This window comes from Salvelinus namaycush, chromosome 4 (genome assembly GCF_016432855.1).
Source record: "Salvelinus namaycush isolate Seneca chromosome 4, SaNama_1.0, whole genome shotgun sequence".
Lineage (NCBI taxonomy): Eukaryota > Metazoa > Chordata > Actinopteri > Salmoniformes > Salmonidae > Salvelinus > Salvelinus namaycush.
The window spans coordinates 70,437,511-70,464,818 of NC_052310.1; the positions used below are offsets into that span (position 1 = coordinate 70,437,511).

The following is a 27,308-nucleotide window of genomic DNA, read 5'->3' on the forward strand; positions in this document are numbered from 1 at the left end:
CAGGAGCCAGCCAGTCAGACAACCTCTCTGGGGGTGGCAGGTCTAGCTCATCTGTGCTCTGCAGTCCCAACCCAAAATTCACAACAGTCAGAAAAGCTGGGACATGGATCAGTGTCCCAGATCTATCCTGCGGGAGAGGACAGTCATAGCCAGGCCAGCTGCTTTCAATGAAGTGCTGTCGTCTCAGAGAGAACAGTCAAATCCATCATCCCCACTGACTTGCCTATCCACCCTCCATCCATATGTCCATCCATCCCAGCCCAGCTCACCCCACCCCAGCCCCCCTCTTAGCGGGGAAGCCCCTCCAGGGCACCCCAGCTCCGGGCTCCCCTGCCACATCTGGGCTTCTTTTACAGCGTGATCTTTCTTCTTTCAACCAGGTAGGATAGTTGTCAGGTTACTTTACCACAGAAAACACCAGAGCATACAGGCACACATGCCAGAATTGCATTCATTCATTTACTTAGCCACCGTTCCCACAGAAGCAGAAATAAATGGATGGAAATCTAATGGAAATACATGTTCTCATTTTATATTCGCGTCAAATGATGGTGTAAAACCAAAATAATGCTGTCTGGCTATGGCAGTGTGATTCAGTATGATTACAGTTATTTTCCTCTGTTCAATTGGCCTACAGAGCGGCTGTGAAACTTTAACAGGAAGCTGTGACATGGGAATAAATACTTCACACAATGGAGGGCCTGGCCATTAACATATAACACTCCGTTAAAGTTAAACTGCCACTATGACACGCACGCACACACACAGTGACAACACCCACAACAAAAAGCTGATATAAACAAATACTCAGCAAAGAGAGAGATCTTTACCTGACTGTATAGCCATGTCCCTCTTCACGAGAAGGATTAAGTACAACCTCCCTTAAATTTTAGGGATCCATACTCCAAAGAGAATATCAGGAAAGAGAGGCTGCCGGCAGAGTCGCGTTTCCAAGAACAAGAAAGTTTGATGCCGCCCTTCTCTGTAGCAGGATTTCTCCACAAGATCCACAAACAACACAGCGTGTTTGAGTGTGCGTACACCCCACGTCTTCTAAACACTGGCTGCACCCAACCCTAGCCTGCTGTGCCTCTCTGCGAGTGTGTGGACGCCCTGACAGAAAGGGTGTGTGTAGGCCTGTGTGTGAGGCAGTGACATTTTCTTTCTTATTGCTCCTTGGATTCAATCCAAGTCCAGCCCTGAGTTCTTAACCTCTCTGGGGCTACTCCTACTTTTTTTTCTTTAAAAAGGCAGGCTGCAGGCAGAACGTGACTCACTGCTGTTTTTGCTCAGGCAGAAAACAAGGGAAAACACTGGGGCTTGCCGATCTGATCTTCATCACAGGTCCCCTTTTGGCCTCTCAAGCATTAACACTTCTCCCATCCAGTCTCGAGCTGTTTTCCTCTCTCCCTCCCTCTACTCTACAGAGTTAAGCAACTCTGCATATTTTGGATGACTCCTTTTCATTTCCCACTCCTCCTCCTCCTAGCCTCCCCCTCTTTCAAACCCCCTACGCCTCCAAGTTCTAAATGATCTCAAAAGGCATTATTACACCCTGATTCTCCCACTCTCTCCATTAGGGCTGACCCCATTTAGTCGACTGGACATCAGGCTATTGGTCGACCGAGATTTCTTTAGATGAGCAGTCACATTTTTATGGTGCACAAGACACCTGTCTGATTCGCGCCTATTAGCAAAGTGTACCACCATATTGGGATTGAGAACAACAAAAAAAAATTCACCTTTATTTAGCCAGGTAGGCTAGTTGAGAACAAGTTCTCATTTACAACTGCGACCTGGCCAAGATAAAGCACAGCAGTTCGACACATACAACATCAGAGTGACACATGGAATAAACAAACATACAGTCAATAATACAGTAGAAAAAATAAAAATCTATATACAGTGAGTGCAAATGAGGTAAGATAAGGGAGGTAAGGCAATAAATAGGCCATGGTTGCGAAGTAATTACAATATAGCAATTAGACACTGGAATGGTAGATGTGCAGAAGATGAATGTGCAAGTAGAAATACTGGGGTGCAAAGGAGCAAGATAAATAAATAAATACAGTATGGGGATGAGGTAGTTGGATGGGCTATGTACAGGTGCAGTGCTCTGTGAGCTGCTCTGATAGCTGGTGCTTAAAGCTAGTGAGGGAGATAAGAGTCTCCAGCTACAGTGATTTTTGCAGTTCGTTCCAGTCATTGGCAGCAGAGAACTGGAAGGAAAGGCGGCCAAAGTAGGAATTGGCTTTGGGGGTGACCAGTGAGATTTACCTGCTGGAGCGTGGGTGGGTGCTGCTATGGTGACCAGTGAGCTGAGATAAGGCGGGGCTTTACCTAGCAGAGACTTGTAGATGACATGGAGCCAGTGGGTTTGGCGATGAGTATGAAGCGATGGCCAGCCAACGAGAGCGTACAGGTCGCAGTGGTGGGTAATATATGGGGCTTTGGTGACAAAACGGATGGCACTGTGATAGACTGCATATAATTTGTTGAGTAGAGTGTTGGAGGCTATTTTATAGATGACATCGCCGAAGTCGAGAATCGGTAGGATGGTCAGTTTTACGAGGGTATGTTTGGCAGCGTGAGTGAAGGATGCTTAGTTGCGAAATAGGAAGCCGATTCTAGATTTAATTTTGGATTGGAGATGCTTAACGTGAGTCCGAAAGGAGAGTTTACAGTCTAGCCAGACACCTAGGTATTTGTTGTTGTCCACATATTCTAAGTCAAAACCGTCCAGAGTAGTGATGCTGGACGAGCGGGCAGGCAACAATGCGGTGGAGGCAGCAGCAGCAGAGACGAGGAAACAGCCCTTGCCTTAGCTTAATTGCCTAAGAAAATGAGGTGACCCCAACTTAATTAGGTCTATAATCAATAGCCTAACTGTTAAAATGTGCCTGGCTTTAAATATCATCCATATACAGTGCATTCAGAAAGTATTCAGACCCATTCCCATTTTCCACATTTTGTTATTTTACAAACTTGTTCTAAAATGGATTAAAAACAATTTCCTCAATCTACACACAATACAAAATAATGACAAAGTGAAAACAGGTTTTTAGACGTTTTAGCAAATGTATAAAACAGAAAAAAAAGAAATACAGTGCATTCAGAAAGTATTCATACCCCTCGACTTTTTCCACATTTTGTTAGGTTACAGGCTTATTCTAAAAATGATTAAATAAATACAAATCCTCAATCTACACACAAAAAGCCATAATGACAAAGCAAAAACAGGTTTTTAGAAATGTTAGCAAATGTATACATTTTTTGTTGTTGAAAAAAACGTATTTTATATAAGTATTCAGACCCTTTGCTATGAGACTTGAAATTGATCCTTGAGATCCTACAACTTGATTGGAGTCCACCTGCGGTAAAGTCAATTGATTGACATGGTTTGGAAAGGCACACACCTGTCTATATAAGGTCCCACAGTTGACAGTGCATGTCAGACCAAAAACCAAGCCATGAAGTTGAAGGAATTGTCCGTAGAGCTCCGAGACAGGATTGTGTCGAGGCACAGATCTGGGGAAGGGTACCAGAAAATGTCTGCAGCATTGAAGGTCCCCAGGAACACAGTGGCCTCCATAATTCTTAAATGGAAGAAGTTTGGAACCACCAAGACTCCTAGAGCTGACCGCCCGGCCAAACTGAGCAATCAGGGGAGAAGGGCCTTGATCAGGGAGGTGACCAAGAACCCAATGGTCATTTTCACAGAGCTCCAGAGTTCCTCTGTGGAGATGGGAGAACCTTCCATGAGGCCAACCATCTCTGCAGCACTCCACCAAATCAGGCCTTTATGGTAGAGTGGCCAGACAGAAGCCACTCCTCAGTAAAAAGGCACATGACAGCCAGGTTGGAGTTTGCCAAAAGGCACCTAAAGGACACTCAAAAAATTAAAAACAAGATTCTCTGGTCTGATGAAACCAAGATTTAACTCTATGGCCTGAATGCCAAGCGTCATGTCTGGAGGAAACCTGGCACCATCCCTACAGTGAAGCATGGTGGTGGCAGCATCATGCTGTGGGGATGTTTTTCAGCGGCAGGAACTGGAAGAGTAGTCAGGATCAAGGCAAAGATGAACGGAGCAAAGTACAGAGAGATCCTTGATGAAAACCTGCTCCAGAGTGCTCGGGACCTCAGACTGGGGTGAAGGTTCACCTTCCAACAGGACAATAACCCTAAGCACACAGCCAAGACAACGCAGCAGTGGCTTCAGGACAAGTCTCTGAATATCCTTGAGTGGCCCTGCCAGAGCCCGGACTTGAACCCGATCTAACATCTCTGGAGAGACCTGAAAATAGCTGTGAGCTCCCCATCCAACCTGACTGAGCTTGAGAGAATATGCAGAGAAGAATGGGAGAAACTTCCCAAATACAGGTGTGTCAAGCTCGTAGCGTCATACCCAAGAAGACTCGAGGCTGTAATCGCTGCCAAAGGTGCTTCAACAAAGTACTAAGTAAAGGGTCTGAATACTTTTGTAAATGTGATGTGTTCTTTTTTATATATATTTATACATTTTCAAAAATGCATTAAAAAAAACAGTTTTTTCTTTGTAATTATGGTGTATTGTGTGTAGATTAATGAGGGAAAAAACTATTTAATCCATTTTAGAATAAGGCTATAATGTAACAAAATGTGGAACAAATCAAGGGGTCTGAATACTTTCTGAATACACTGTATATATACAGAAATAAGCCAGAGCGTGCTTCTGTTTCCTGTTTGAGTGTTTGTTTAACTTATTTCAGCTAGGGGGCAGAATTTTTATGTTTGGAAAAATAACGTTCCCAAGGTAAACGGACTATTTCTCAGGTCCAGATGCTAGAATATGCATATAATTGACAGGTTAGGATAGAAAACACTCTAAAGTTTCCAAAACTGTCAAAATATTGTCTGTGAGTATAACAGAACTGATTTTACAGGCAAAAACCTGAGGAAATCCAACCCGGAAGTGCCTTTTATTTGGAAAAATCCCTGTTCCGTTGCCTGCCCCTCCTCCATTTAAAGGGGTATCAACCAGATTCCTTTTCCAATGGCTTCCTCAGGCTGTGACCAGGCTTTAGACATAGTTTCAAGCTTTTATTTTGAAAAATGAGCGAGATTTTTCAAAACGCGTCAGGTGTCCTTTGATTAGTTCCTGCGCGCGAGAGATGAAGCTCGACATTTTCTTTCTCTGTAGTATTGAATAGGTTACCGTCCGGTTGAAATATTATCGATTATGTATGTTAAAAACAACCTGAGGATTGATTATAAAAAACGTTTGACATGTTTCTACGAACATTACGGATACTTTTTGGAATTTTCGTCTACCTTTCAGGACCGGAACGAGCCTGTGGTTTTCTGAACATAACGCGCAAACCAAATGGCGGTTTCTGGTTATAAAACTAATCTTTATCGAACAAAAATAACATTTATTGTGTAACTGGGAGTCTCGTGAGTGCAAACATCCGAAGATTATCAAAGGTAAGCGATTAATTTTATTGCTTTTCTGACTTTCGTGACCAAGCTAATTTGGGGCTAGCTGTTCTTACCGTTTTGTCTAGTGATTGATAAACTCACAAACGCTTGGATTGCTTTCGCTGTAAAGCATATTTTCAAAATCTGACACGATAGGTGGATTAACAAGCTAAGCTGTGTTTTGGTATATTTCACTTGTGATTTCATGATTATAAATATTTGTTGTATTATTTTTGAATTTGGCGCTCTGCAATTCAGCGGTTGTTTACGAAAATTATCCCGCTAAAGGGATCCGTGCGGCAAGAAGTTAATGGCCTCCTGATTCCGTGAGCAGCAGGCCTCATGCAACGGCAAAATATTGGCTGAAGCAATTTCACAGATTCAGATGTAATAAAGGAGTTAACATTTTTTGGGTTCGAACATACTGGTTTTACTTATTTAGTGTTGTTTACACTGTTCCAAACAAGCAGATAAATAATATTGTAATCTAACAGCACCTGCTTGTCACACATAATATGCGCGCATCTCTCACTCCTATGCCCTTCTCCTTCTGATTATTATTATGATCATCATTATAAAAATAAGTAATGTCGTTAGTAGGCTTTGTATAAGTAGCCTTGTATAACCCCCATCGAGCTGTAGGCCTAAGAGTGTGTCCTATTCAGTCTTAACACCGTAACTTTAAATATATAAGCTTTTGTATCAATCATTAATTTGTTCATGCCATCACACAGCATATGAGACATTCATGCTCTGAAATGCAATCAAGCATTTTAGTTTTAAAATTAAATAACAAAGGGAACTTTAAAAATTTGTCTAAACAATAAATAAACTGCAATTCACAAATGCATGCAACGGTTTTTAGTCTGTTCTAACAATTTCATATACTTATTTAGTGTTGTTTACACTGTTCGAAAGTCAGAAAAATTTATAATATTGTAATCTACAGCAACTGTTTGGCACACATAATACTCACGCAACCCTTTCCCTCCTGAGCAACCAGTAAACATTCGCCCATTTCGAGTTTCTTTTTCACGTCCTCCGCATCCGTTTTGCTGTCACATGTTACTATGTTCGGAGTTTGTACATAACCAATTTATTGATGTGATTATGACAGGCTATAGGTCAGGCCCTATTGTCACATGCATGCGATGCTTACATGTTTCACGTAAAGAGGATCACGGGTTGAGGGAATAGATATTTTCAGTGAGAAACAAGTAAGAAACTAAATGGCTGAAATGATGTTGCTGCTTCAGCATGGACAGCGCAATAAACACTTGATGTGCTGTGGTGCCTTTTCGCTGCAGTAGTGAGGAGAGTGAGACAACGTTCGCCAGTCCCACAGGCACTCGCTGTCATTTTATTTTTATTTTTTTAACATAGGGTGACCATCGGGCTTTTCCGTCAATTGTGTCTTAATTATTTCATCAAATGGTGTGCTTAAAGCATCAAACAAGCTCAATGCATATGTAGTTGATTTTATTAAAATATATTCTGTCTATATATGGAAAAGGTTAGACATTTAGACCTATCAAACAACGGACCAGCCCTACTCTCCGTTATTACGCCCCGTTCTCCCTACTCTCCGTTATTACGCCCCGTTCTCCCTACTCTCCGTTATTACGCCCCGTTCTCCCTACTCTCCGTTATTACGCCCCGTTCTCCCTACTCTCCGTTATTACGCCGCGTTCTCCCTACTCTCCGTTATTACGCCCCGTTCTCCCTACTCTCCGTTATTACGCCCCGTTCTCCCTACTCTCCGTTATTACGCCCCGTTCTCCCTAATCTCCGTTATTACGCCCCGTTCTCCCTACTCTCCGTTATTACGCCCCGTTCTCCCTACTCTCCGTTATTACGCCCCGTTCTCCCTACTCTCCGTTATTACGCCCCGTTCTCCCTACTCTCCGTTATTACGCCCCGTTCTCCCTACTCTCCGTTATTACGCCCCGTTCTCCCTACTCTCCGTTATTACGCCCTGTTTTCCCTACTCTCTGTTATTACACCCTGTTCTCCCTACTCTCTGTTATTACACCCTGTTCTCCGTTATTACGCCCTGTTCTCCCTACTCTCCGTTATTACGCCCTGTTCTCCCTACTCTCTGTTATTACACCCGGGTCTCCCACTCTCTCCACCAAGTTCTAGTACATTAGAAATAGGGATGCAAATTTTGGTCCATTTTGCTGCCAACTAACTGACCCCCCTTAACCGGTCAACAAACGGTTACATTTTCTCTTAACAGTAAAATGTGACCAACAGAAAAAACTATCTGTATATAATGACGAGATGCTTATGTTTCCGCCCTAACAATGGGAGTCAATCCCAAGGAGGGAAGACAGTTTACGCCCAAAATAAGCCCATAGAAACATATTGGGATTATTTTGGAGATATTTGCCTCTTCCACTTTGTATGCATGCATACAAAGACAGGACATTTTTCATTAAGAGCTTAATGGAAATCTGCAACAATAGCAAGCCTATCGTCTTACAGTAACAAGGCTAAAGCCTCGTGAGCAACACCTGTAATAAAGCCATTAATAAAGTAAAATCACCGTTCTAAACAAAGCACCTCACGCCAGCAGAAAACATTGCTATCACCTTTCTCCTTCAGGGCCATACTATCAAAAAGAAAAGTGCTAAAGTAAAGCAACATTTGCTCTTTTCTTTCAGTCTTTCCTCCTTTGTTTCTCTGACATCTAGGCCCACACACAGTGTGCCGAGTGCTGAGCCCACACAAAACCTTGACATGAAAACGTAAATATTTACAACAATAAATCTTCCTCAGCCCTCCTCTCCTCTATAAAGCAAAGTACTACGTTTTTTATTTAAACAGGGAGTCACATTGAGATTAAAAATCTATTTTAAACTTAATAATAAAACACATACAGTACCAGTCAAAAGAGTGTGCAAAGCTGTCATCAAGGCAAAGGGTGGCTACTTTGAAGAATCTCAAATATAAAATATATTTTGATTTGTTTAACAGTTTTTTGGTTACTACATGATTCCATATTGTTATTTCATTGTGTTGATGTCTTCCCCATTATTCTACAATGTAGATCATAAAATGAAGAAAACCCCTTGAATGAGTAGGTGTCTCCAAACTTTTGACAGGTACTGTATATGTGTATAGAACAATGTAATTCAGCACACAATACCAATAGCAATTACATTCAACTACATAGAGGTCCTCAATCAATCATTTACACTGAGTGGTACCAGCACATGTAACTGCAGTGAACTCTGTTCCACAAATTAGGGGCAAAAAAACAAAATGAAGATATTCCCAGATCTGTGGAGATTAAAGGGATCTCTAGTGTTATCCATTCATGAGAACGGGTTTGGTAACTTATGATTCTTAACTTCATTAATAAAGTTACATATGAAGGGAGTGTCTGTAAGATTGACTGTAAATACATAAATAGAGAAAGCAGCTCTCTTCTTAAAGACAGAGGTACATCCCACATTTTTATACAGACTACAATGTCCTAAAATTGTCCCTTGTGATAAAACGCATTGCTGAATGGTAGACTGCATCTAAGGGTTTCAAAACAGAGGTTGCCGCATGCATGTAAACAATATCACCAAAATTCAATACAGGGAGAAGCGTTGTTTGAACAATCTTTCTCCTATTGTTAATACTGAGGCATGATTTATTTCTATATAAAAAATTATCTTGGATCTTAGCTTCTTAGTCAGATTCTCTATATGCGTTACAAAGGATAACTTGTCTTCAATCCAGACACCCAGGTACTTATATTGAGAAACAAGCTCAATTTTGGCACAATTTATAGTGCAAATATGCAGGTCCTCAGGGTCAACATTTTGTGACCTAGAGAACAGCATGAGCTTGGTTTTACACGTGGAATGAGAGATTGCATAACTCTACTTGGAAGAGAGAGAGCACCAACCTCATAGCTGCCGTGCACAGGGCATCAAGATTGTCATAGACTAGATAGGAGGTTGCATCCCAAATGTTGTGTACTACTTTTGACCAGGGCCCATAGAGTAAATAGGGTTTCATTGATGTGGTGGGTCATAGCTGCCGTTCAGAGAGCAATAAGATGGTAGACTAGATCAATGTAATGGACTGATAGCCTTGCTAACATTCCTCTGTCTCTTCCACCATGTTGTCAAATAAGAGACTGGGAAGGTCCTGCTACAACATGTCTGCAACTAGCAGCCAGCCAACATGCCCTGTATGAAGCGTTATTAGCCCAGGTAGGGATTGCTTAAAACGGGGAGTGGTGCCCTGGGGCTGGGGGGGTAAACTCTAAACCTCAACCTTCTAGCATTGTAATTCACTTTGCAGGGAGGGTCTATCCATCCTGGCCTTCACTGAGACTCCCATCTGGTTCTTAAGCAAATCTTGTTAAGCAAACTTAATGTAACTTTCACCATTTCACTCCCCTTACAATTAGCTGTCTCAATGAGATACAATCTAGGGACCTAGTCACAATAACAACAGTAGCAGATAATGAATCAATGCAGCAACTCCATCATCATGAACACTACCAGTCTCAGTATCAGCAATGATACTTTACATCATACATACCCTCCATCTCCTTCATCCTCATCTGACCAGCTAATCTCCATCTCTCTAAACCCTCTCCTGTGGAGATGTAAGCTGTCCACTGGTACATGGCTGGGAGAGCTGTACAGAAACACCTCATACTGAACTTCTGCTTTTCATGAACAGTTTTTTTCCCACCTTAACACTTGCAGGTAACTGCCAAAACAAAGGAAAAACACTTGAGTAAATGAGGGTTACGACGTATACTGAAAGCAGGTGCATCCATACAGGTGTGGTTCAGGAATTAATTAAGCAATTAACATGCCATCATGCTTAGCGTCATGTAGGAAAATGCCCAGTTGCCCATTATTATGGCTACCATGGCTAGAAGAGATCTCAGTGACTTTGAAAGAGGAGTCTCAAAGGTACATAGGGGGTTTAAAGGGTGTGTGTGTCTCAGTCACCAAATCTCAACCCGATTGAAAACTTATGGGAGAATCTGGAGCAGTGCCTGACATCGTTTTCCACCACCACAAAACAACAATTTATGTCATTTCTCATGGAAGAATGGTGTCGCATCCCTCCAATAGAGTTCCAGACACTTGTAGAATCTATTCCAAGGCGCATTGAAGCTGTTATGGCTGCTCGTGGTGGCCCAACGCCCTATTAAGGCACTTTATGTTGGCGTTTCCTTTATTTTGGAAGTTACCTGCATGTAATCTGTTCCTTTTACATATGCAAATGTAAAAAGTGACATTTTCTTTCCCCCACCTCTGAATGGAAATGTAATTAATGGAAATTTAAACAGAAGGGCAGTGCATTGCATAGAGTGTAACACATAGGACAGTGAACTCAGGAAAATTATGGAATAAGTTCTGAATAAATTTGATTGATACAGTATGTCTGATAGTTGATGAAAGAGAATTGTATAGGACAATAGGGAACGTTTTCCCTGTAACACCAACTCACCATTCTTCCTGTCCCGCACAGGCATGTTGTTGGAGGCGGGCTGCAGAGTCATCTCCTGTAGCTCATTAGTCACTGCTTCGCTCCGCGGGCTAGGTGCGGAGCCGGGTGCTACAGCAACAACCATGATGCCGGTATTTGGCTCCGTCCCATCCTGTGGCTCCAGCGTTGCCAGGGTGACAGAGAGACCTGTGAGAAAAGAAAAAAAAATTAAAAGGAGGTTGGTTAGGTTTGTAAATGGTCCTACGCAGAAAAGATAATTTGAACGAGGTGGGGAACTCTGATCCAAGAAACTGCAGGGTATGCAGGCTTTCGTTCCACCCCGGCACTAAAACACTTGATTTAGCTTATCAGCTTTTTCTTTATTTTTTCACCTTTATTTAACCAGGTAGGCCAGTTGAGAACAAGTTCACATTTACAACTGCGATCTGGCCAAGATAAAGGAAAGCAGTGCGACAAAAACAACAACACAAACAACAGAGTTACATGTGGAATAAACAAACGTACAGTCAATAACACAACAGAAAAAGTATATATATACACAGTGTGTGCAAATGGCAAGAGGCAAGGAAATAAATAGGCAATAGTAGCAAAGTAATTACAACTTTGCAAATGAATAGATGTGGATAGATAGATGTGCAAGTAGAAATACTGGTGTGCAAAAGAGCAAAAAAGTAAAAAACAATATGGGGATGAGGTAGGTAGATTGGATAGGCTATTTACAGCTGCAGCGATCGGTAAGCTGCTCAGATAGCTGATGCTTAAAGTTAGTGAGGGAGATATAAGTCTTCAACTTCAGTGATTTTTGCAATTCGTTCCAGTCATTGGCAGCAAAGAACTGGAAGGAAAGGCGGCAAAAGGAGGTGTTGGCTTTGGGGATGACCAGTGAAATATACCTGCTGGAGCGCGTGTTACGGGTGAGTGTTGTTATGATGAGCAGTGAGCTGAGATAAGGCGGGGCTTTACCTAGCAAAGACTTATAGATGACCTTGAGCCAGTGGGTATGGCGACGAATATGTAGCGAGGGCCAGCCGATGAAAGCATACAGGTCACAGCGGTGGGTAGTATATGGGGCTTTGGTGACAAAATGGATGGCACTGTGATAGACTGCATCCAGTTTGCTGAGTAGAGTGTTGGAGGCTATTTTGTAAATGACATCGCCGAAGTCAAGGATCGGTAGGATAGTCAGTTTTACGAGGGCATGTTTGGCAACATGAGTGAAGGAGGCTTTGTTGAGAAATAGGAAGCCAATTCTAGATTTAATTTTGGATTGGAGATGTTTAATATGAGTCTGGAAGGAGAGTTTACAGTCTAGCCAGACACCTAGGTATTTGTAGATGTCCACATTTTCTAAGTCAGAACCGTCCAGACTAGTGATGCTTGTCGGGCGGGCGGGTGCGGGCAGCGATCGGTTGAAGAGCATGCATTTCGTTTTACTAGCGTTTAACTTCTCTAGGATAGGGGGCAGCATTTTCACGTTTGGATGAAAAGCGTGCCCAGAGTAAACTGCCTCCTACTCAGTTCCAGATGCTAATATATGCATATTATTAATAGTATTGGATAGAAAACACTCTGAAGTTTCTAAAACTGTTTGAATCATGTCTGTGACTATAACAGAACTTATTTGGCAGGCAAAACCCCGAGGACAAACCCTTCAGATTTCTTTTTTTTGTTGAGGTCACTCTTTTCAATGGGTTTTCATTGGGAATCCAGATTTCTAAGGGACCTTCCTGCAGTTCCTATCGCTTGCACTGGATGTCAACAGTCTTTAGAATTTGGTTGAGTTTTTTTTTGTTGAGAAATTAAGAAGTAGCCATGTTCAGAATGAGGCTCCAGTGAAGTGTACTGTTTGTTAGAGGCGCGTGACCAGAAAGCATGCTACACATTGTTTTCCTCCGGTATTGAACACAGATCATCCCGTCTTCAATTTTATTGATTATTTACGTGAAAAAATAGTTAAAGTTTTATTACAAAAGTAGTTCGAAATATTTGGACAAAGCTTACAGGTAACTTTTGAGATATTTTGTAGTCACGTCGTGCAAGTTGGAACCGGTGTTTTTCTGGATCAAACGCGCCAAATAAATGAACATTTTGGATATATATCGACGGAATTAATCGAACAAAAGGACCATTTGTGATGTTTATGGGACATATTGGAGTGCCAACAGAGGAAGCTCGTCAAAGGTAAGGCATGAATTATATCTTTATTTCTGCATTTTGTGTTGCGCCAGGAGGGTTGAAATATGATGGTCTGTGATTGTTAGCTGGGGTGGTATCCTCGGATAATAGCATTGTTTGCTTTCGCCGTAAAGCATTTTTGAAATCTGACACGTTGGCTGGATTCACAACAAGTGTAGCTTTAATTTGGTATATTGAATGTGTGATTTCATGAAAGTTTAATTTTTATAGTAATTTATTTGAATTTGGCGCTCTGCATTTTTCACTGGATATTGGCCAGGTGGGACGCTACTGTCCCACATATCCCAGAGAGGTTAAGTGCAGTTGGAGGCCACGGAAGGAGTGTTGTATGGCGTTGAAGCTCGTCTGGAGATTTGTTAACAGTGTCCAAAGAAGGGCCAGATGTATACAGAATGGTGTCGTCTGCGTAGAGGTGGATCAGGGAACCACCCGCAGCAAGAGCGACATCATTGATATATACAGAGAAGAGCGTTGGCCCGAGAATTGAACCCTGTGGTACCCCCATAGAGACTGCGAGAGGTCCGGACAACAGGCCCTCCGATTTGACACACTGAACTCTGTCTGAGAAGTAGTTGGTGAACCAGGCGAGGCAGTCATTTGAGAAACCAAGGCTGTTGAGTCTGCCGATAAAAATACGGTGATTGACAGAGTTGAAAACCTTGGCCAGGTCGATGAAGACAGCTGCACAGTACTGTCTTTTATCGATGGCGGTTATGATATCGTTTAGCTTAATATTGGATTTACATTTAGACCACTTAGTTTTATGAGGTGTGTATTTGACCTGGGGTAGGACTAAAATCTGTGGCTGTCCAAGACCAATTTTGCCCACCCTCTCCCATCATGACCAGATCTGTAAAGACTTTGGCGGAGGGTTAGGATAGATAGGAGAGTAAGCTACATCTGTCTGTTGCTCAGGGCTGAGAGGTAGAACCCATAACACTTGTGCAATTATGGAACTCTCAGACACAGAAAGAACACCCAACTTAAGAATGCATGGCTGCAGGCTAAGGATTATAAAGTCAACCATCATGAGGAATTAGCATCTTGCGTTTCCCTTGACCTCTGACACTTGTTGAAGTTATGGTTGACTTCAGCGCAGTCTTTACCATATAGGGTCGTTACCCTATTGCAGTGGTTCCCAAACTTTTTATAGTCCCGTACCCCTTCAAACATTCAACCTCCAGCTGCGTACCCCCTCTAGCACCAGGGTCAGCGCACTCTCAAATGTTTTTTTTTTTTTTTTTACATCATTGTAAGCCTGCCACACACACACACACATATACACTGCTCAAAAAAATAAAGGGAACACTAAAATAACACATCCTAGATCTGAATGAATGAAATATTCTTATTAAATACTTTTTTCTTTACATAGTTGAATGTGCTGACAACAAAATCACACAAAAATTATCAATGGAAATCAAATTGATCAACCCATGGAGGTCTGGATTTGGAGTCACACTCAAAATTAAAGTGGAAAACCACACTACAGGCTGATCCAACTTTGATGTAATGTCCTTAAAACAAGTCAAAATGAGGCTCAGTAGTGTGTGTGGCCTCCACGTGCCTGTATGACCTCCCTACAACGCCTGGGCATGCTTCTGATGAGGTGGCGAATGGTCTCCTGAGGGATCTCCTCCCAGACCTGGACTAAAGCATCCGCCAACTCCTGGACAGTCTGTGGTGCAACGTGGCGTTGGTGGACGGAGCGAGACATGATGTCCCAGATGTGCTCAATTGGATTCAGGTCTGGGGAACGGGCGGGCCAGTCCATAGCATCAATGCCTTCCTCTTGCAGGAACTGCTGACACACTCCAGCCACATGAGGTCTAGCATTGTCCAGCATTAGGAGGAACCCAGGGCCAACCGCACCAGCATATGGTCTCACAAGGGGTCTGAGGATCTCATCTCGGTACCTAATGGCAGTCAGGCTACCTCTGGCGAGCACATGGAGGGCTGTGCGGCCCCCAAAGAAATGCCACCCCACACCATGACTGACCCACCGCCAAACCGGTCATGCTGGAGGATGTTGCAGGCAGCAGAACGTTCTCCACGGCGTCTCCAGACTCTGTCACGTCTGTCAAATGTGCTCAGTGTGAACCTGCTTTCATCTGTGAAGAGCACAGGGCGCCAGTGGCGAATTTGCCAATCTTGGTGTTCTCTGGCAAAAGCCAAACATCCTGCACGGTGTTGGGCTGTAAGCACAACCCCCACCTGTGGACGTCGGGCCCTCATACCACCCTCATGGAGTCTGTTTCTGACCGTTTGAGCAGACACATGCACATTTGTGGCCTGCTGGAGGTCATTTTGCAGGGCTCTGGCAGTGCTCCTCCTGCTCCTCCTTGCACAAAGGCGGAGGTAGCGGTCCTGCTGCTGGGTTGTTGCCCTCCTACGGCCTCCTCCACGTCTCCTGATGTACTGGCCTGTCTCCTGGTAGCGCCTCCATGCTCTGGACACTACGCTGACAGACACAGCAAACCTTCTTGATGTGCCATCCTGGATGAGCTGCACTACCTGAGCCACTTGTGTGGGTTGTAGACTCCGTCTCATGCTACCACTAGAGTGAAAGCACCTCCAGCATTCAAAAGTGACCAAAACATCAGCCAGGAAGCATAGGAACTGAGAAGTGGTCTGTGGTCACCACCTGCAGAACCACTCCTTTATTGGGGGTGTCTTGCTAATTGCCTATAATTTCCACCTGTTGTCTATTCTATTTGCATAACAGCATGTGAAATTTATTGTCAATCAGTGTTGCTTCCTAAGTGGACAGTTTGATTTCACAGAAGTGTGATTGACTTGGAGTTACATTGTGTTGTTTAAGTGTTCCCTTTATTTTTTTGAGCAGTGTATATATATTAAGCATAAGAATGAGTGTGAGTTTGTCACAACCCGGTTTGTGGGAAGTTACACTGAGCTCTTATAGGACCAGGGCACAAATAATAGTCATCCATAATTTTGTTCTTTATTTAACCATCTTACATATAAAACCTTATTTGTTCATCGAAAATTGTGAATACTTCACCACAGGTTAATGAGAAGGGTGTGCTTGAAAGGACGCACATAACTCTGCAATGTTGGGCTGTATTGGAGAGAGTCTCAGTCTTAAATCATTATCCACACACAGTCTGTGCCTGTATTTCGTTTTCATGCTAGTGAGGGCTAAGAATCCACCCTCACATAGGTATGTGGTTGCAAAGGGCATCAGTGTCTTAACAGCGAGATTTGCAAAGGCAGGATCCAGAAATCTGGCAGTGGCTTCTGATTAAATAACATTTTCACAGAACCGCTCTCTTGTTCAGATATCGGTAAGTGTACTGGAGGCAGGGCATGAAAGGGATAACGAATCCAGTTGTTTGTGTCATCCGTTTCAGGAAAGTACCTGCGTAATTGCGCACCCAACACACTCAGGTGCTTCGCTATATCACATTTGACATTGTCCGTAAGCTTGAGTTCATTTGCACACAAAAAAATCATACAATTATGGAAAGACCTGTGTGTTGTCCTTGTTGATAAAGACAGAGAAGAGCTCTAACTTCTTAATCATAGCCTCAATTTTGTACCGCACGTTGAATATATTTGCGGAGAGTCACGGTAATCCTAGATTCAGGCGAGAAAAAACATCACCCAGATAGGCCAGGTGTGTGAGAAACTCGTCATCATGCAAGCGGTCAGACAAGTGAAAATGGTCAGTAAAGAAAACTTTAACTTCTTATGGCTGCAGGGGCAGTATTGAGTAGCTTGGATGAAAGGTGCACAGAGGTGCCCAGAGTAAACGGCTTGCTCCTCAGTCATAGTTGCTAATATATGCATATTATTATTAGTATTGGATAGAAAACACTCTGAAGTTTCTAAAACTGTTTGAATTATGTCTGTGAGTATAGCAGAACTCATATGGCAGGCAAAAACCTGAGAAGTTCCACTTCCTGTTTGGAATTTTTCTGAGGCTGGTAGTTTTTCAACCAAGCTCTCATTGAAATTACAGCGAGATATGGATGAGTTTTCACTTCCTACGGCTTCCACTAGATGTCAACAGTCAATAGAACTTTGTCTAATGACTCTGCTGTGGTGGGGGGCCGAAGCAGACAGGAATGAGTAATCACTGCCATGAGGTGACCACGCATTGAACACGCGCGTTCATGTGAGAGGCAGCTCCGTTCCATCGCTCAACTGAAGTCAATGTAATTCTCCGGTTGGAACGTTATTCAAGATGTATGTTAACAACATTGTTAAGATTGATTCAATACATCGTTTGACATGTTTCTACTGACTGTTACAGAACTTTTGGACATTTCGTCACGTTAGTGGACACGCTTTTTGACTTTGGAATTGTTTACCAAACGCGCTAACCAAAGTAGCTAATTGGACATAAATAACGGACATTATCGAACAAATCAAGCATTTATTGTGGACCTGGGATTCCTAGGACTGCATTCTGATGAAGTTCATCAAAGGTAATGAAACATTTATCATGTATTTTCTGGTTTCTGTTGACCCCAACATGGCGGCTAATTTGCCTATTGTTCTGAGAGCCGTCTCAGATTATTGCATGGTTAGCTTTTTCCGTAAAGTTTTTTTGAAATCTGACACAGCGGTTGCATTAAGGAGAGGTATATCTATAATTCCATGTGTATAACTTGTATTATCATCTACATTTATGATGAGTATTTCTGTTGAAACGATGTGGCTATGCAAAATCACTTGATGTTTTTGGAACTAGTGAACGTAACGTGCCAATGTAAACAGATTTTTTTATATAAATATGAACTTTATCAAACAAAACATGCATTTATTGTGTAACATGAAGTCCTATGAGTGTCATCTGATGAAGATCATCAAAGGTTAGTGATTAATTTGATCTCTATTTCTGCTTTTTGTGACTGCTATCCTTCGCTAGAAAAATGGCTGTGCTTATTGTGGTTTGGTGGTGACCTAACATAATCGTTTGTAGTGCTTTCGCTGAAAAGCATATTTGAAATCGGACACTTTGGTGGGATTAACAACAAGATTACCTTTAAAATGATATAAGACACGTATGTTTGAGGAATTTTAATTATGAGATTTCTGTTGTTTGAATTTGGCGCCCTGCACTTTCACTGGCTGTTGTCATATCGATCCCGTTACCGGGATTGCAGCCATAAGACGTTTTTAAGCTCGTCTCTCAATTTTAAAAAAAACGTGTAAATACTTTGCCCCTTGATAACCAGCGCACTTCTGTATGTTGTAAAAGCGTTACATGGTCGCTGCCCATATCATTGTATAGTACAGAAAATACACGAGAGTTCAGGGGCCTTGCTTTAACCTCTAACACCTCCCAAACCCGGATCACCCCCATCAGTAGAAAAGCTACTAGCATAGCCTAGCATAGCGTCACAAGTAAATACTAGCATCTAAATATCATTAAATCACAAGTCCAAGACACCAGATGAAAGATACACATCTTGTGAATCCAGCCATCATTTCTGATTTTTAAAATGTTTTACAGGGAAGACACAATATGTAAATCTATTAGCTAACCACGTTAGCAAAAGACACCACTTTTTTACTCCATCAGTAGCTATCACAAATTCGACCAAATAAAGATATAAATAGCCACTAACCAAGAAACAACTTCATCAGATGACAGTCTGATAACATATTTATTGTATAGCATATGTTTTGTTAGAAAAATGTGCATATTTCAGGTATAAATCATAGTTTACCATTGCAGCCACCATCACAACTCTCACCAAAGCGACTAGAATAACTACAGAGAGCAACGTGTATTACCTAATTACTCATCATAAAACATTTCTTAAAAATACACAGCGTACAGCAATTGAAAGACACAGATCTTGTGAATCCAGACAATATTTCAGATTTTCTAAGTGTTTTACAGCGAAAACACAATATAGCGTTATATTAGCATACCACAATAGCAAACATCACAACCGCATTGATTCAAGCCAAACATAGCGATTACGTATAAACCACCAAAAGATATTAATTTTTTCACTAACCTTCTCAGAATTCTTCAGATGACAGTCCTATAACATCATATTACACAATGCATATAGAGTTTGTTCGAAAATGTGCATATTTAGCGGCACAAATCGTGGTTATACAATGAGAAAAGTAGCAAAGCTGCCCAGAAAATGGCAGGAGAAATCTTTGAAGAGGCACCTATTCTAATCAGTAACTATTCCAAAACTTGACTAAAAAATACAGGTTGGACAGCAATTGAAAGACAAATTAGTTCTTAATGCAATCGCTGGGTTACATTTTTAAAATTAACGTTACTTCAAGCATACAGCGTGCGCTAAAGCGAGACCGCACCATAATTCATGGCGGAATTATTATCTGACATTTGTCAACATAAGTACGAATTAACAGCATAAAGACTGCTTACTATTAGCTGAGCTTCCATCAGAATCTTGGGCAAGGTGTCCTTTCTCCAGAACAATCGTCTTTGGGTTGAAAGATGTCCTCTTGTCCGGTCGAAATAGCCGCTAATGTTAGCCGCCAACTGGAGAGGTGTCCAACTCGTGAAAGCGCATGACAAAGAAATCCCAGAAAATCGCAATAAACTGCTATAAACTGCTAAGTCGGTTTAAATTAACTACCTTATGATGTCTTTAACACCTATAACGAATAAAAACATGACCGGAGATATAGAACTACTAAAACGAAAGCGTTTGCAGGACGCCATTGTGATGTCTTCATGCGTCAGGCGCACCGTTGAAAAGGACGGTACTTCCGTTCCACGGTCTTATAAAGGGCCCCAGATTGCGCAATCCACTCCATTCAAATTCTCCCCGCTTACTGACATCTAGAGGAAGACGTATGCAGTCCATGTAGCCCGATGGCTTACATGGGGACTTATAAACTGACCTCAGAACAGGGACCTCGATTTCTGAAATCTCACTCCCTGACAGGAAATGTGCTGCAGAATGAGTTCTGTTTCACTCAGAGAAATAATTCAAACGGTTTTAGAAACTAGAGAGTGTTTTCTATCCAATAGTAATAATAATATGCATATTGTACGAGCAGGAATTGAGTACGAGGCAGTTTAATTTGGGAACTCATTTTAACAAAGTCGAAATGGCGCCCCCATAGGCTCAAGAAGTTAACCTCTACCGCTTCTCTCCCCCGGATCCGGGATCCTCCTCATCAAAAAAGCTGACTAGCATAGCCTAGCCTAACGCGACAGGGATATCATATAATATAATTTTCATGAAATCACAAGTCCAATAGAGCAAATGAAAGATAAACATCTTGTGAATCCAGCCATCATTTCCAATTTTTAAAATGTTTTACAGCGAAAACACAATATGTATTTCTATTAGCTAACCACAATAGCAAAAGACTCAACCGCATATTTTCACCATTTTTCTACCGCATAGGTAGCTATCACAAAACCGACCAAATAGAGATATAATTAGTCACTAACCAAGAAACAACTTCATCAGATGACAGTCTTATTACATGTTATACAATAAATTTATGTTTTGTTTGAAAATGTGCATATTTGAGGTATAAATCATAGTTTTACATTGCAGCTACCATCAAAAATATCACCAAAGCAGCCAGAAATTACAGAGAGCAACGTGAAATACCTAAATACTCATCATAAAACATTTATGAAAAATACATGGTGTACAGCAAATGAAAGATAAACATCTTGTGAATCCAGCCAATATTTCCGATTTTTTAAGTGTTTTACAGCGAAAACACAATATAGCATTATATTAGCTTACCACAATAGCCAAACACACAAATGCATTTATTAGCAGCAAAAGGTAGCGATCGCAAAAACCAGCAAAAGATATACAATTAATCACTAACCTTGACCAACTTCATCAGATGACAGTCTTATAACATCAGGTTATACAATACACTTATGTTCTGTTCGAAAATGTGCATATTTAGAGCTGCAAACCGTGGTTATACATTGTGAATATGTAGCATCGATTCACCAGAATGTCCGGAGCTAGTTTGGACACTCACCTAATCTGACCAAAGAACTCATCATAAACTTTACTAAAAAATACATGGACAGCAAATGAAAGATACACTGGTTCTTAATGCAACCGCCGTGTTAGATTTTTACAAATAACTTTACCATAACAAACAGCTTACGTTATAGCGAGACAGCGCCCGCCAAAACGGCAGAGAATAGGACTCAACATTTTCCACAGAAATACGAAATAACATCATAAATTGTTCTTACTTTTGCTGAGCTTCCATCAGAATCTTGTACAAGGAGTCCTATTTCCAGAATAAATCGTTGTTTGGTTTTAGAATGTCCTTCTCTCCTGTCGAATTCGCTCCACAAGGCTAGCCAATGTTGATGACGTTCCCAATTTCTCTCGACGCAGAGAACGGAAAACTCCAAAAGTCCCATTAAACGTTGAATAAACTGATGAAACTCGGTTGAAAAAACCTACTTTGATGTTTTTCTAATATGTATCAAATAAAAACAAAGCCGGAGATATTAGCCGTGTATACCGAACGCTTATCATAAGACAATATGGAGGTACTTCCCGCGCCTAGGTAGAGAAAGGAAATTCTGGACACGTCATTCCAAGAGCTCTTGTTCGACCTCAGATCAAGCTAGACACCCCATTCCACCTTCCACTGCCTGTTGACATCTAGTGGAAGGCGTATGCAGTGCATGCATATCCATAAATATAAGGCAATTCAATAGGCAGGCCCTGAAACAGAGCCTCGTTTTCAGATTTTTCACTTCCTGTCTGGAAGTTTGCTGCAAAATGAGTTCTGTTTTACTCACAGATATAATTCAAACAGTTCTAGAAACTTGAGTGTTTTCTATCCAATAGTAATAATAATATGCATATTGTACGATCTAGAATAGAGTACGAGGCAGTTTAATTTGGGCACGATTTTTTCCAAAGTGGAAACAGCGCCCCCTGACAAGAGTTAAGTTAACAAAGTTAACCATTTTCACTGTACTGTCCAAAACGTCTTTCAAGCTGTCAGGCATTCCCTTGGCAGCAAAAGCCTCTCGGTGGATGCTGCAGTGTACCCAAGTGGTGTCGGGAGCAACTGCTTGCATGCGCTGTCATGGCTTTTGCGTCATCAGTACAGATACCAACACATCTTAACCACTAAAGTCCATTTGATGTCGCAAAGCTGTCCAGTACTTTAAAAATATCCTCTCCTGTTGTCCTGGTTTCCAGTGGTTTGCAGAAGAGGATGTCTTCCTTAACCTTTCTAGGACACACGTTCCGCTAGCGGAACCCCTGACAACATTCCGCTGAAAAGGCAGCACGGGAAATTCAAAAATATTTTTTTGAAATATGTAACTTTCACACATTAACATGTCCAATACAGCAAATGAAAGATAAACATCTTGTTAATCTACCCATCGTGTCCAATTTAAAACATGTTTTACAGCGAAAACACAACATATGATTATGTTAGATCACCGCCAAGTCAATAAAACACAGCCATTTTCCCAGCCAAAGATAGGAGTCACAAAAAGCAGAAATAGATCAAATTAATCACTAACCTTTGATGATCTTCATCAGATGACACTCATAGGACATCATGTTACACAATACATGTATGTTTTGTTCGATAATGTGCATATTTATATAAAAAAAATCTCAGTTTACATTGGCACCATGTTCAGAAATGCCTCCAAAATATCCGGAGAAATTGCAGAGAGCCACATCAAATAACAGAAATACTCATCATAAACTTTGATGAAAGATACATGTTTTACATAGAATTAAAGATACACTTGTTCTTAATGCAACCGCTGTGTCAGATTTCAAAAAAACTTTACAGAAAAAGCACACGATGCAATAATCTGAGACGGCGCTCAGATAAACAACATTTCACCGCCATGTTGGAGTCAACAGAAATACGAAATTACATCATAAATATTCCCTTACCTTTGATGATCTTCATCAGAATGCACTCCCAGGAATCCTAGTTCCACAATAAATTGTTGTTTTGTTCGATAATGTCCATTATTTATGTCCAAGTAGCTACTTTTGTTGGCACGTTTAGTACACATATCCAAACGCTCGCGCAGATCCAGGCGAACGTCGGACGAAAACTTAAAAAAGTTATATTACAGGTCGAAGAAACTTGTCAAACTAAGTATAGAATCAATCTTTAGGATGTTGTTATCATAAATATTCAATAACGTTCCAACCGGAGAATTCCTTTGTGTCTATAGAAGTAATGGAACGCAAGTCGATATGTGGAATGCGCGTGACCAGGACCTGGCACTCTGCCAGACCACTGACTCAAACAGCTCCCATCCGGCCCCACATCACAGTAGAAGCTTCATTCAATGTTCTACAGACTGTTGACATCTAGTGGAAGGTGTAGGAAGTGCAAACAGATCCATATCCCACTGGGATTTCAATAGGCGATGAGTTGAAAATCGACCAGCCTCAGAATTCTCACTTCCTGTTTGGATTTTTTCTCAGGTTTTTGCCTGCCATATGAGTTCTGTTATACTCACAGACATCATTCAAACAGTTTTAGAAACTTCAGAGTATTTTATATCCAATAGTAATAATAATATGCATATATTAGCATCTGGGACAGAGTAGGAGGCAGTTCACTCTGGGCACGCTATTCATCCAAAGTGAAAATGCTGCCCCATATCCCTAAAAAGTTAATTGACCCCCCATAAACATAACAGACAGGTGCTAGGCCCGCCACGTCTGTTGACTCATAAAGCTGTAACGCATAGAATTCACTGGCATGTATGCAAAGCAGTAATTGTTTCAAAACATCTCCTGCCATGTCACTGATGCGTTGTGAAACAGTGTGTTTGATGAAGAAATTGTCTGTATAGTTTTTTGGGCATTTTTCCCCAGCATTGTCCCAGCCATATCTGCGGCAGCAGGAAGAATTAAGTCCTGCACATTAGTATGGGGCTTGCCTGTCCTAGCCACTCGGTAGCTCACCATGTAAGACGCTTCTAGCCCATTCTTATTAATGGTATCCGTTGCTTATATACATGTCTTACTACTCGAAAGTCGTCTTAATTCTCGCTCAAAAATATCCCGTGGCTTATTTTTCAAATTGGCATGTTTTGTTTCTAAATGTCTGCGCAAGAGTGAAGGTTTCATCGAGTTGTGAGATAGTGTGTTTATATGTGTAAAAGTACTATGGTTGAGGAAAGGCACTACTCCCAATGTAAGTGAACCACAAATCAATGTAGTTCTCATCATATTTGCGCCTCTTCGATGGTCCAACGTCCATGTCTGTTGTTCGGCGCTTTCCCGGGTAAGTGGGCAGGAGCTCTTCGGCTGCATCAGATTCACAACTGTCAGTGTCCATACTAGCTGGGCTAACAACAAATGTAGAATTACTGATGCTAGCATTGGATGTGCTCGTGGAAGCAGAACAACTTGTGTCGTCGACAGGTGCAGGTGTAGTACTGCTGGTAGAAACAGTACTACCAGTAGAGCTGGTATGTGTCTCTATGGACGCGGGCCTTACTGTTTTAAAACATTTAGTGATTTTCGAGCAAACGGAAAGAGCAGCAGCTACGTTTGGCTACATACGGACCATTAGTGGAATTCCCGCGAGAGAGTAACGGTTAATGTGATCGGATGTTAATTATTAGACTAGGCTACCTGTATTTGACATTGTGTTGTTATTTCGCGCAACACTGGATGGTTTTATTTTGGCAGTGAAACGAAGCTACTCAGGCAAGAAAAAAACCTTACCCAAATGTATAGCCCCGAACGAAAATATTAATGGACTGTTAGAAAATGTCAAGGTGAATCACATTTTTATTTGGCGTATCCCCGACGGCATTGCACGTAGTTTGGGAATACCTGCCCTTTAGGGTCGTTGGACCTCAAAAAGCACAAGAGAGGATGTACACCCCCCATCTCAGCTTTTGCCAAAATAGTTGTAGTTAGAAACAGATAAGATTATTTATTTAATATATTATATAATCCTATAGTACAGAACATCTGATTTGGACTATAATTCTTCCTAACAATAAGACAAGGAATCCATATATATATATATATATTTGTCATGAGCTTTTGGTCACGACAAAAGACAAAATGATAACACTGCAGGGTCGATTCTGTTTGTTTTCATGAGTGTGTTTTCTACCCATGGACTGCAGCAAGGGAATGCTACTAGAACAAAGCAGGCCTGGCCTGTCAATGAGGTTGTGTTGTCTGAGGATCTCTCCCTCCCTCCCTCATTCTCACTCACACACACTTACTCACTCATGTTCACTCTCTCCATCTCTGTGTTAACCTCAGGTTATTGCTGATATGTTTTTTTTTGGGGGGGGGGGGGGGGGTTGTCTTGCTCTACCAAGGCTCAACCTACTATCTGTCTCAGTCTCCCTCAATGCCCCTCTCCCCATGTCTGTCTGGGTGGGGCAGCATACAGCACTCTCTGGAGAGATTGAGCCGACAGACATTGCAGCTCTACTTCTAGCTCCTTAGCAACCTTTCAGTATTTAGTTTTTTTGTGTTATTTCTTACATCATTAGTCCAGAACACTTTACATACTGTTTTACTCATTTCATATGTACCGTTCAAATCAGAAGTTTACATACACTTAGGTTGGAGTCAATAAAACTTGTTTTTCAACCACTCCACAAATTTCTTGTTAACAAACTATAGTTTTAGCAAGTCGGTTAGGACATCTACTTTGTGCATGACACAAGAAATTTTTCCAACAATTGTTTACAGACAGATTATCCACTGTATCACAATTCCAGTGTGTCAGAAGTTTACATACAATAAGTTGGCTGTGCCTTTAAACAGCTTAGACAATTCCAGAAAAGGATGTCATGGCTTTAAAAGCTTCTGATAGGCTAATTGACATCATTTGAGTCAATTGGAGGTGTACCTGTGGATGTATTTCAAGGCCTAACTTCAAACTCAGTGCCTCTTTGCTTGACATCATGGGAAAATATAAAGAAATCATCCAAGACCCCAGAAAAAAAATTGTAGACCTCCACAAGTCTGGTTCATCCTTGGGAGCAATTTCCAAATGCCTGAAAGTACCACGTTCATCTGTACAAACAATAGTACGCAAGTATAAACACCATGGGACTATGCAGCCGTCATACCTCTCAGGAAGGAGACGCGTTCCGTCTCCTAGAGATTAACGTACTTTGGTGCATAGTGCAAATCAATCCCAGAACAACAGCAAAGGACCTAGTGAAGATGCTGGAGGAAACAGGTACAAAAGTATCTATATCCACAGTAAAACAAGTCCTATATAAACATAACCTGAAAGGCCACGCAGCAAGGAAGAAGTCACTGCTCCAAAACCTGCCATAAAAAAGCCAGACTACGGTTTGTAACTACACATGGGGACAAAGATCGTACTTTTTGGAGAAATGTCCTCTGGTCAGATGAAACAAAAATAGAACTGTTTGGCCATAATGACCATCGTTATGTTTGGAGGAAAAAGGGGGAGGCTTGCAAGCCGAAGAACACCATCCCAAACGTGAAGCACGGGGGTGGCAGCATCATGTTGTGCGGGTGCTCTGCTGCAGGAGGGACTGGTGCACTTCACAAAATAGATGGCATCATGAAGAGGGAATATTATGTGGATATCTTTAAGCAACATCTCAAGACATCAGTCAGGAAGTTAAAGCTTGGTCTCAAATGGGTCATCCAAATGGACAATGACCCCAAGCATACTTCCAAAGTTGTGGCAAAATGGCTTAAGGACAACAAAGTCAAGGAATTGGAGTGGCCATCACAAAGCCCTGACCTCAATCCTATAGAAATTTGTGGGCAGAACTGAAAAAAATGTGTGCGAGCAAGGAGACCTACAAACCTGACTCAGTTACAACAGCTCTGTCTGGAGGAATGGGCCAAAATTCACCCAACTTATTGTGAGAAGCTTGTGGAAGGCTACCTGAAACGTTTGACCCAAGTTAAACAATTTAAAGGCAATGCTACCAAATACTGAGTGTATGTAAACTTCTGACCCACTGGGAATGTGATGAAAGAAATAAAAGCTGAAATAAATCACTCTCTCTACTATTATTCTGACATTTCACATTCTCAATATCAAGTGGTGATCCTAACTGACCTAAGACTGGGAATTTTTACTAGGATTAAATGTCAGGAATTGTGAAAAACTGAGTTTAAATGTCTTTGGCTAAGGTGTATGTAAACTTCCGACTTCAACCGTATACATTCGTGGCCAAAAGTTGAGAA

The 27,308-nt window shown here is 41.6% G+C and overlaps 1 protein-coding gene across 1 annotated transcript in view; it reads right to left on the reverse strand.

The window, feature by feature from the left end:
• The window catches only part of LOC120046783 (myocardin-related transcription factor A-like), a 72,193-nt gene that overhangs the window by 39,415 nt on the left and 5,470 nt on the right, over nucleotides 1–27,308 (reverse strand). Inside the window, exon 3 of the mRNA XM_038992289.1 lies at nucleotides 10,936–11,121. Within this exon, the coding sequence (XP_038848217.1) occupies nucleotides 10,936–11,059 (124 nt within the window). The 5' untranslated portion in view covers nucleotides 11,060–11,121. The remainder of the gene's footprint in view (nucleotides 1–10,935; nucleotides 11,122–27,308) is intronic.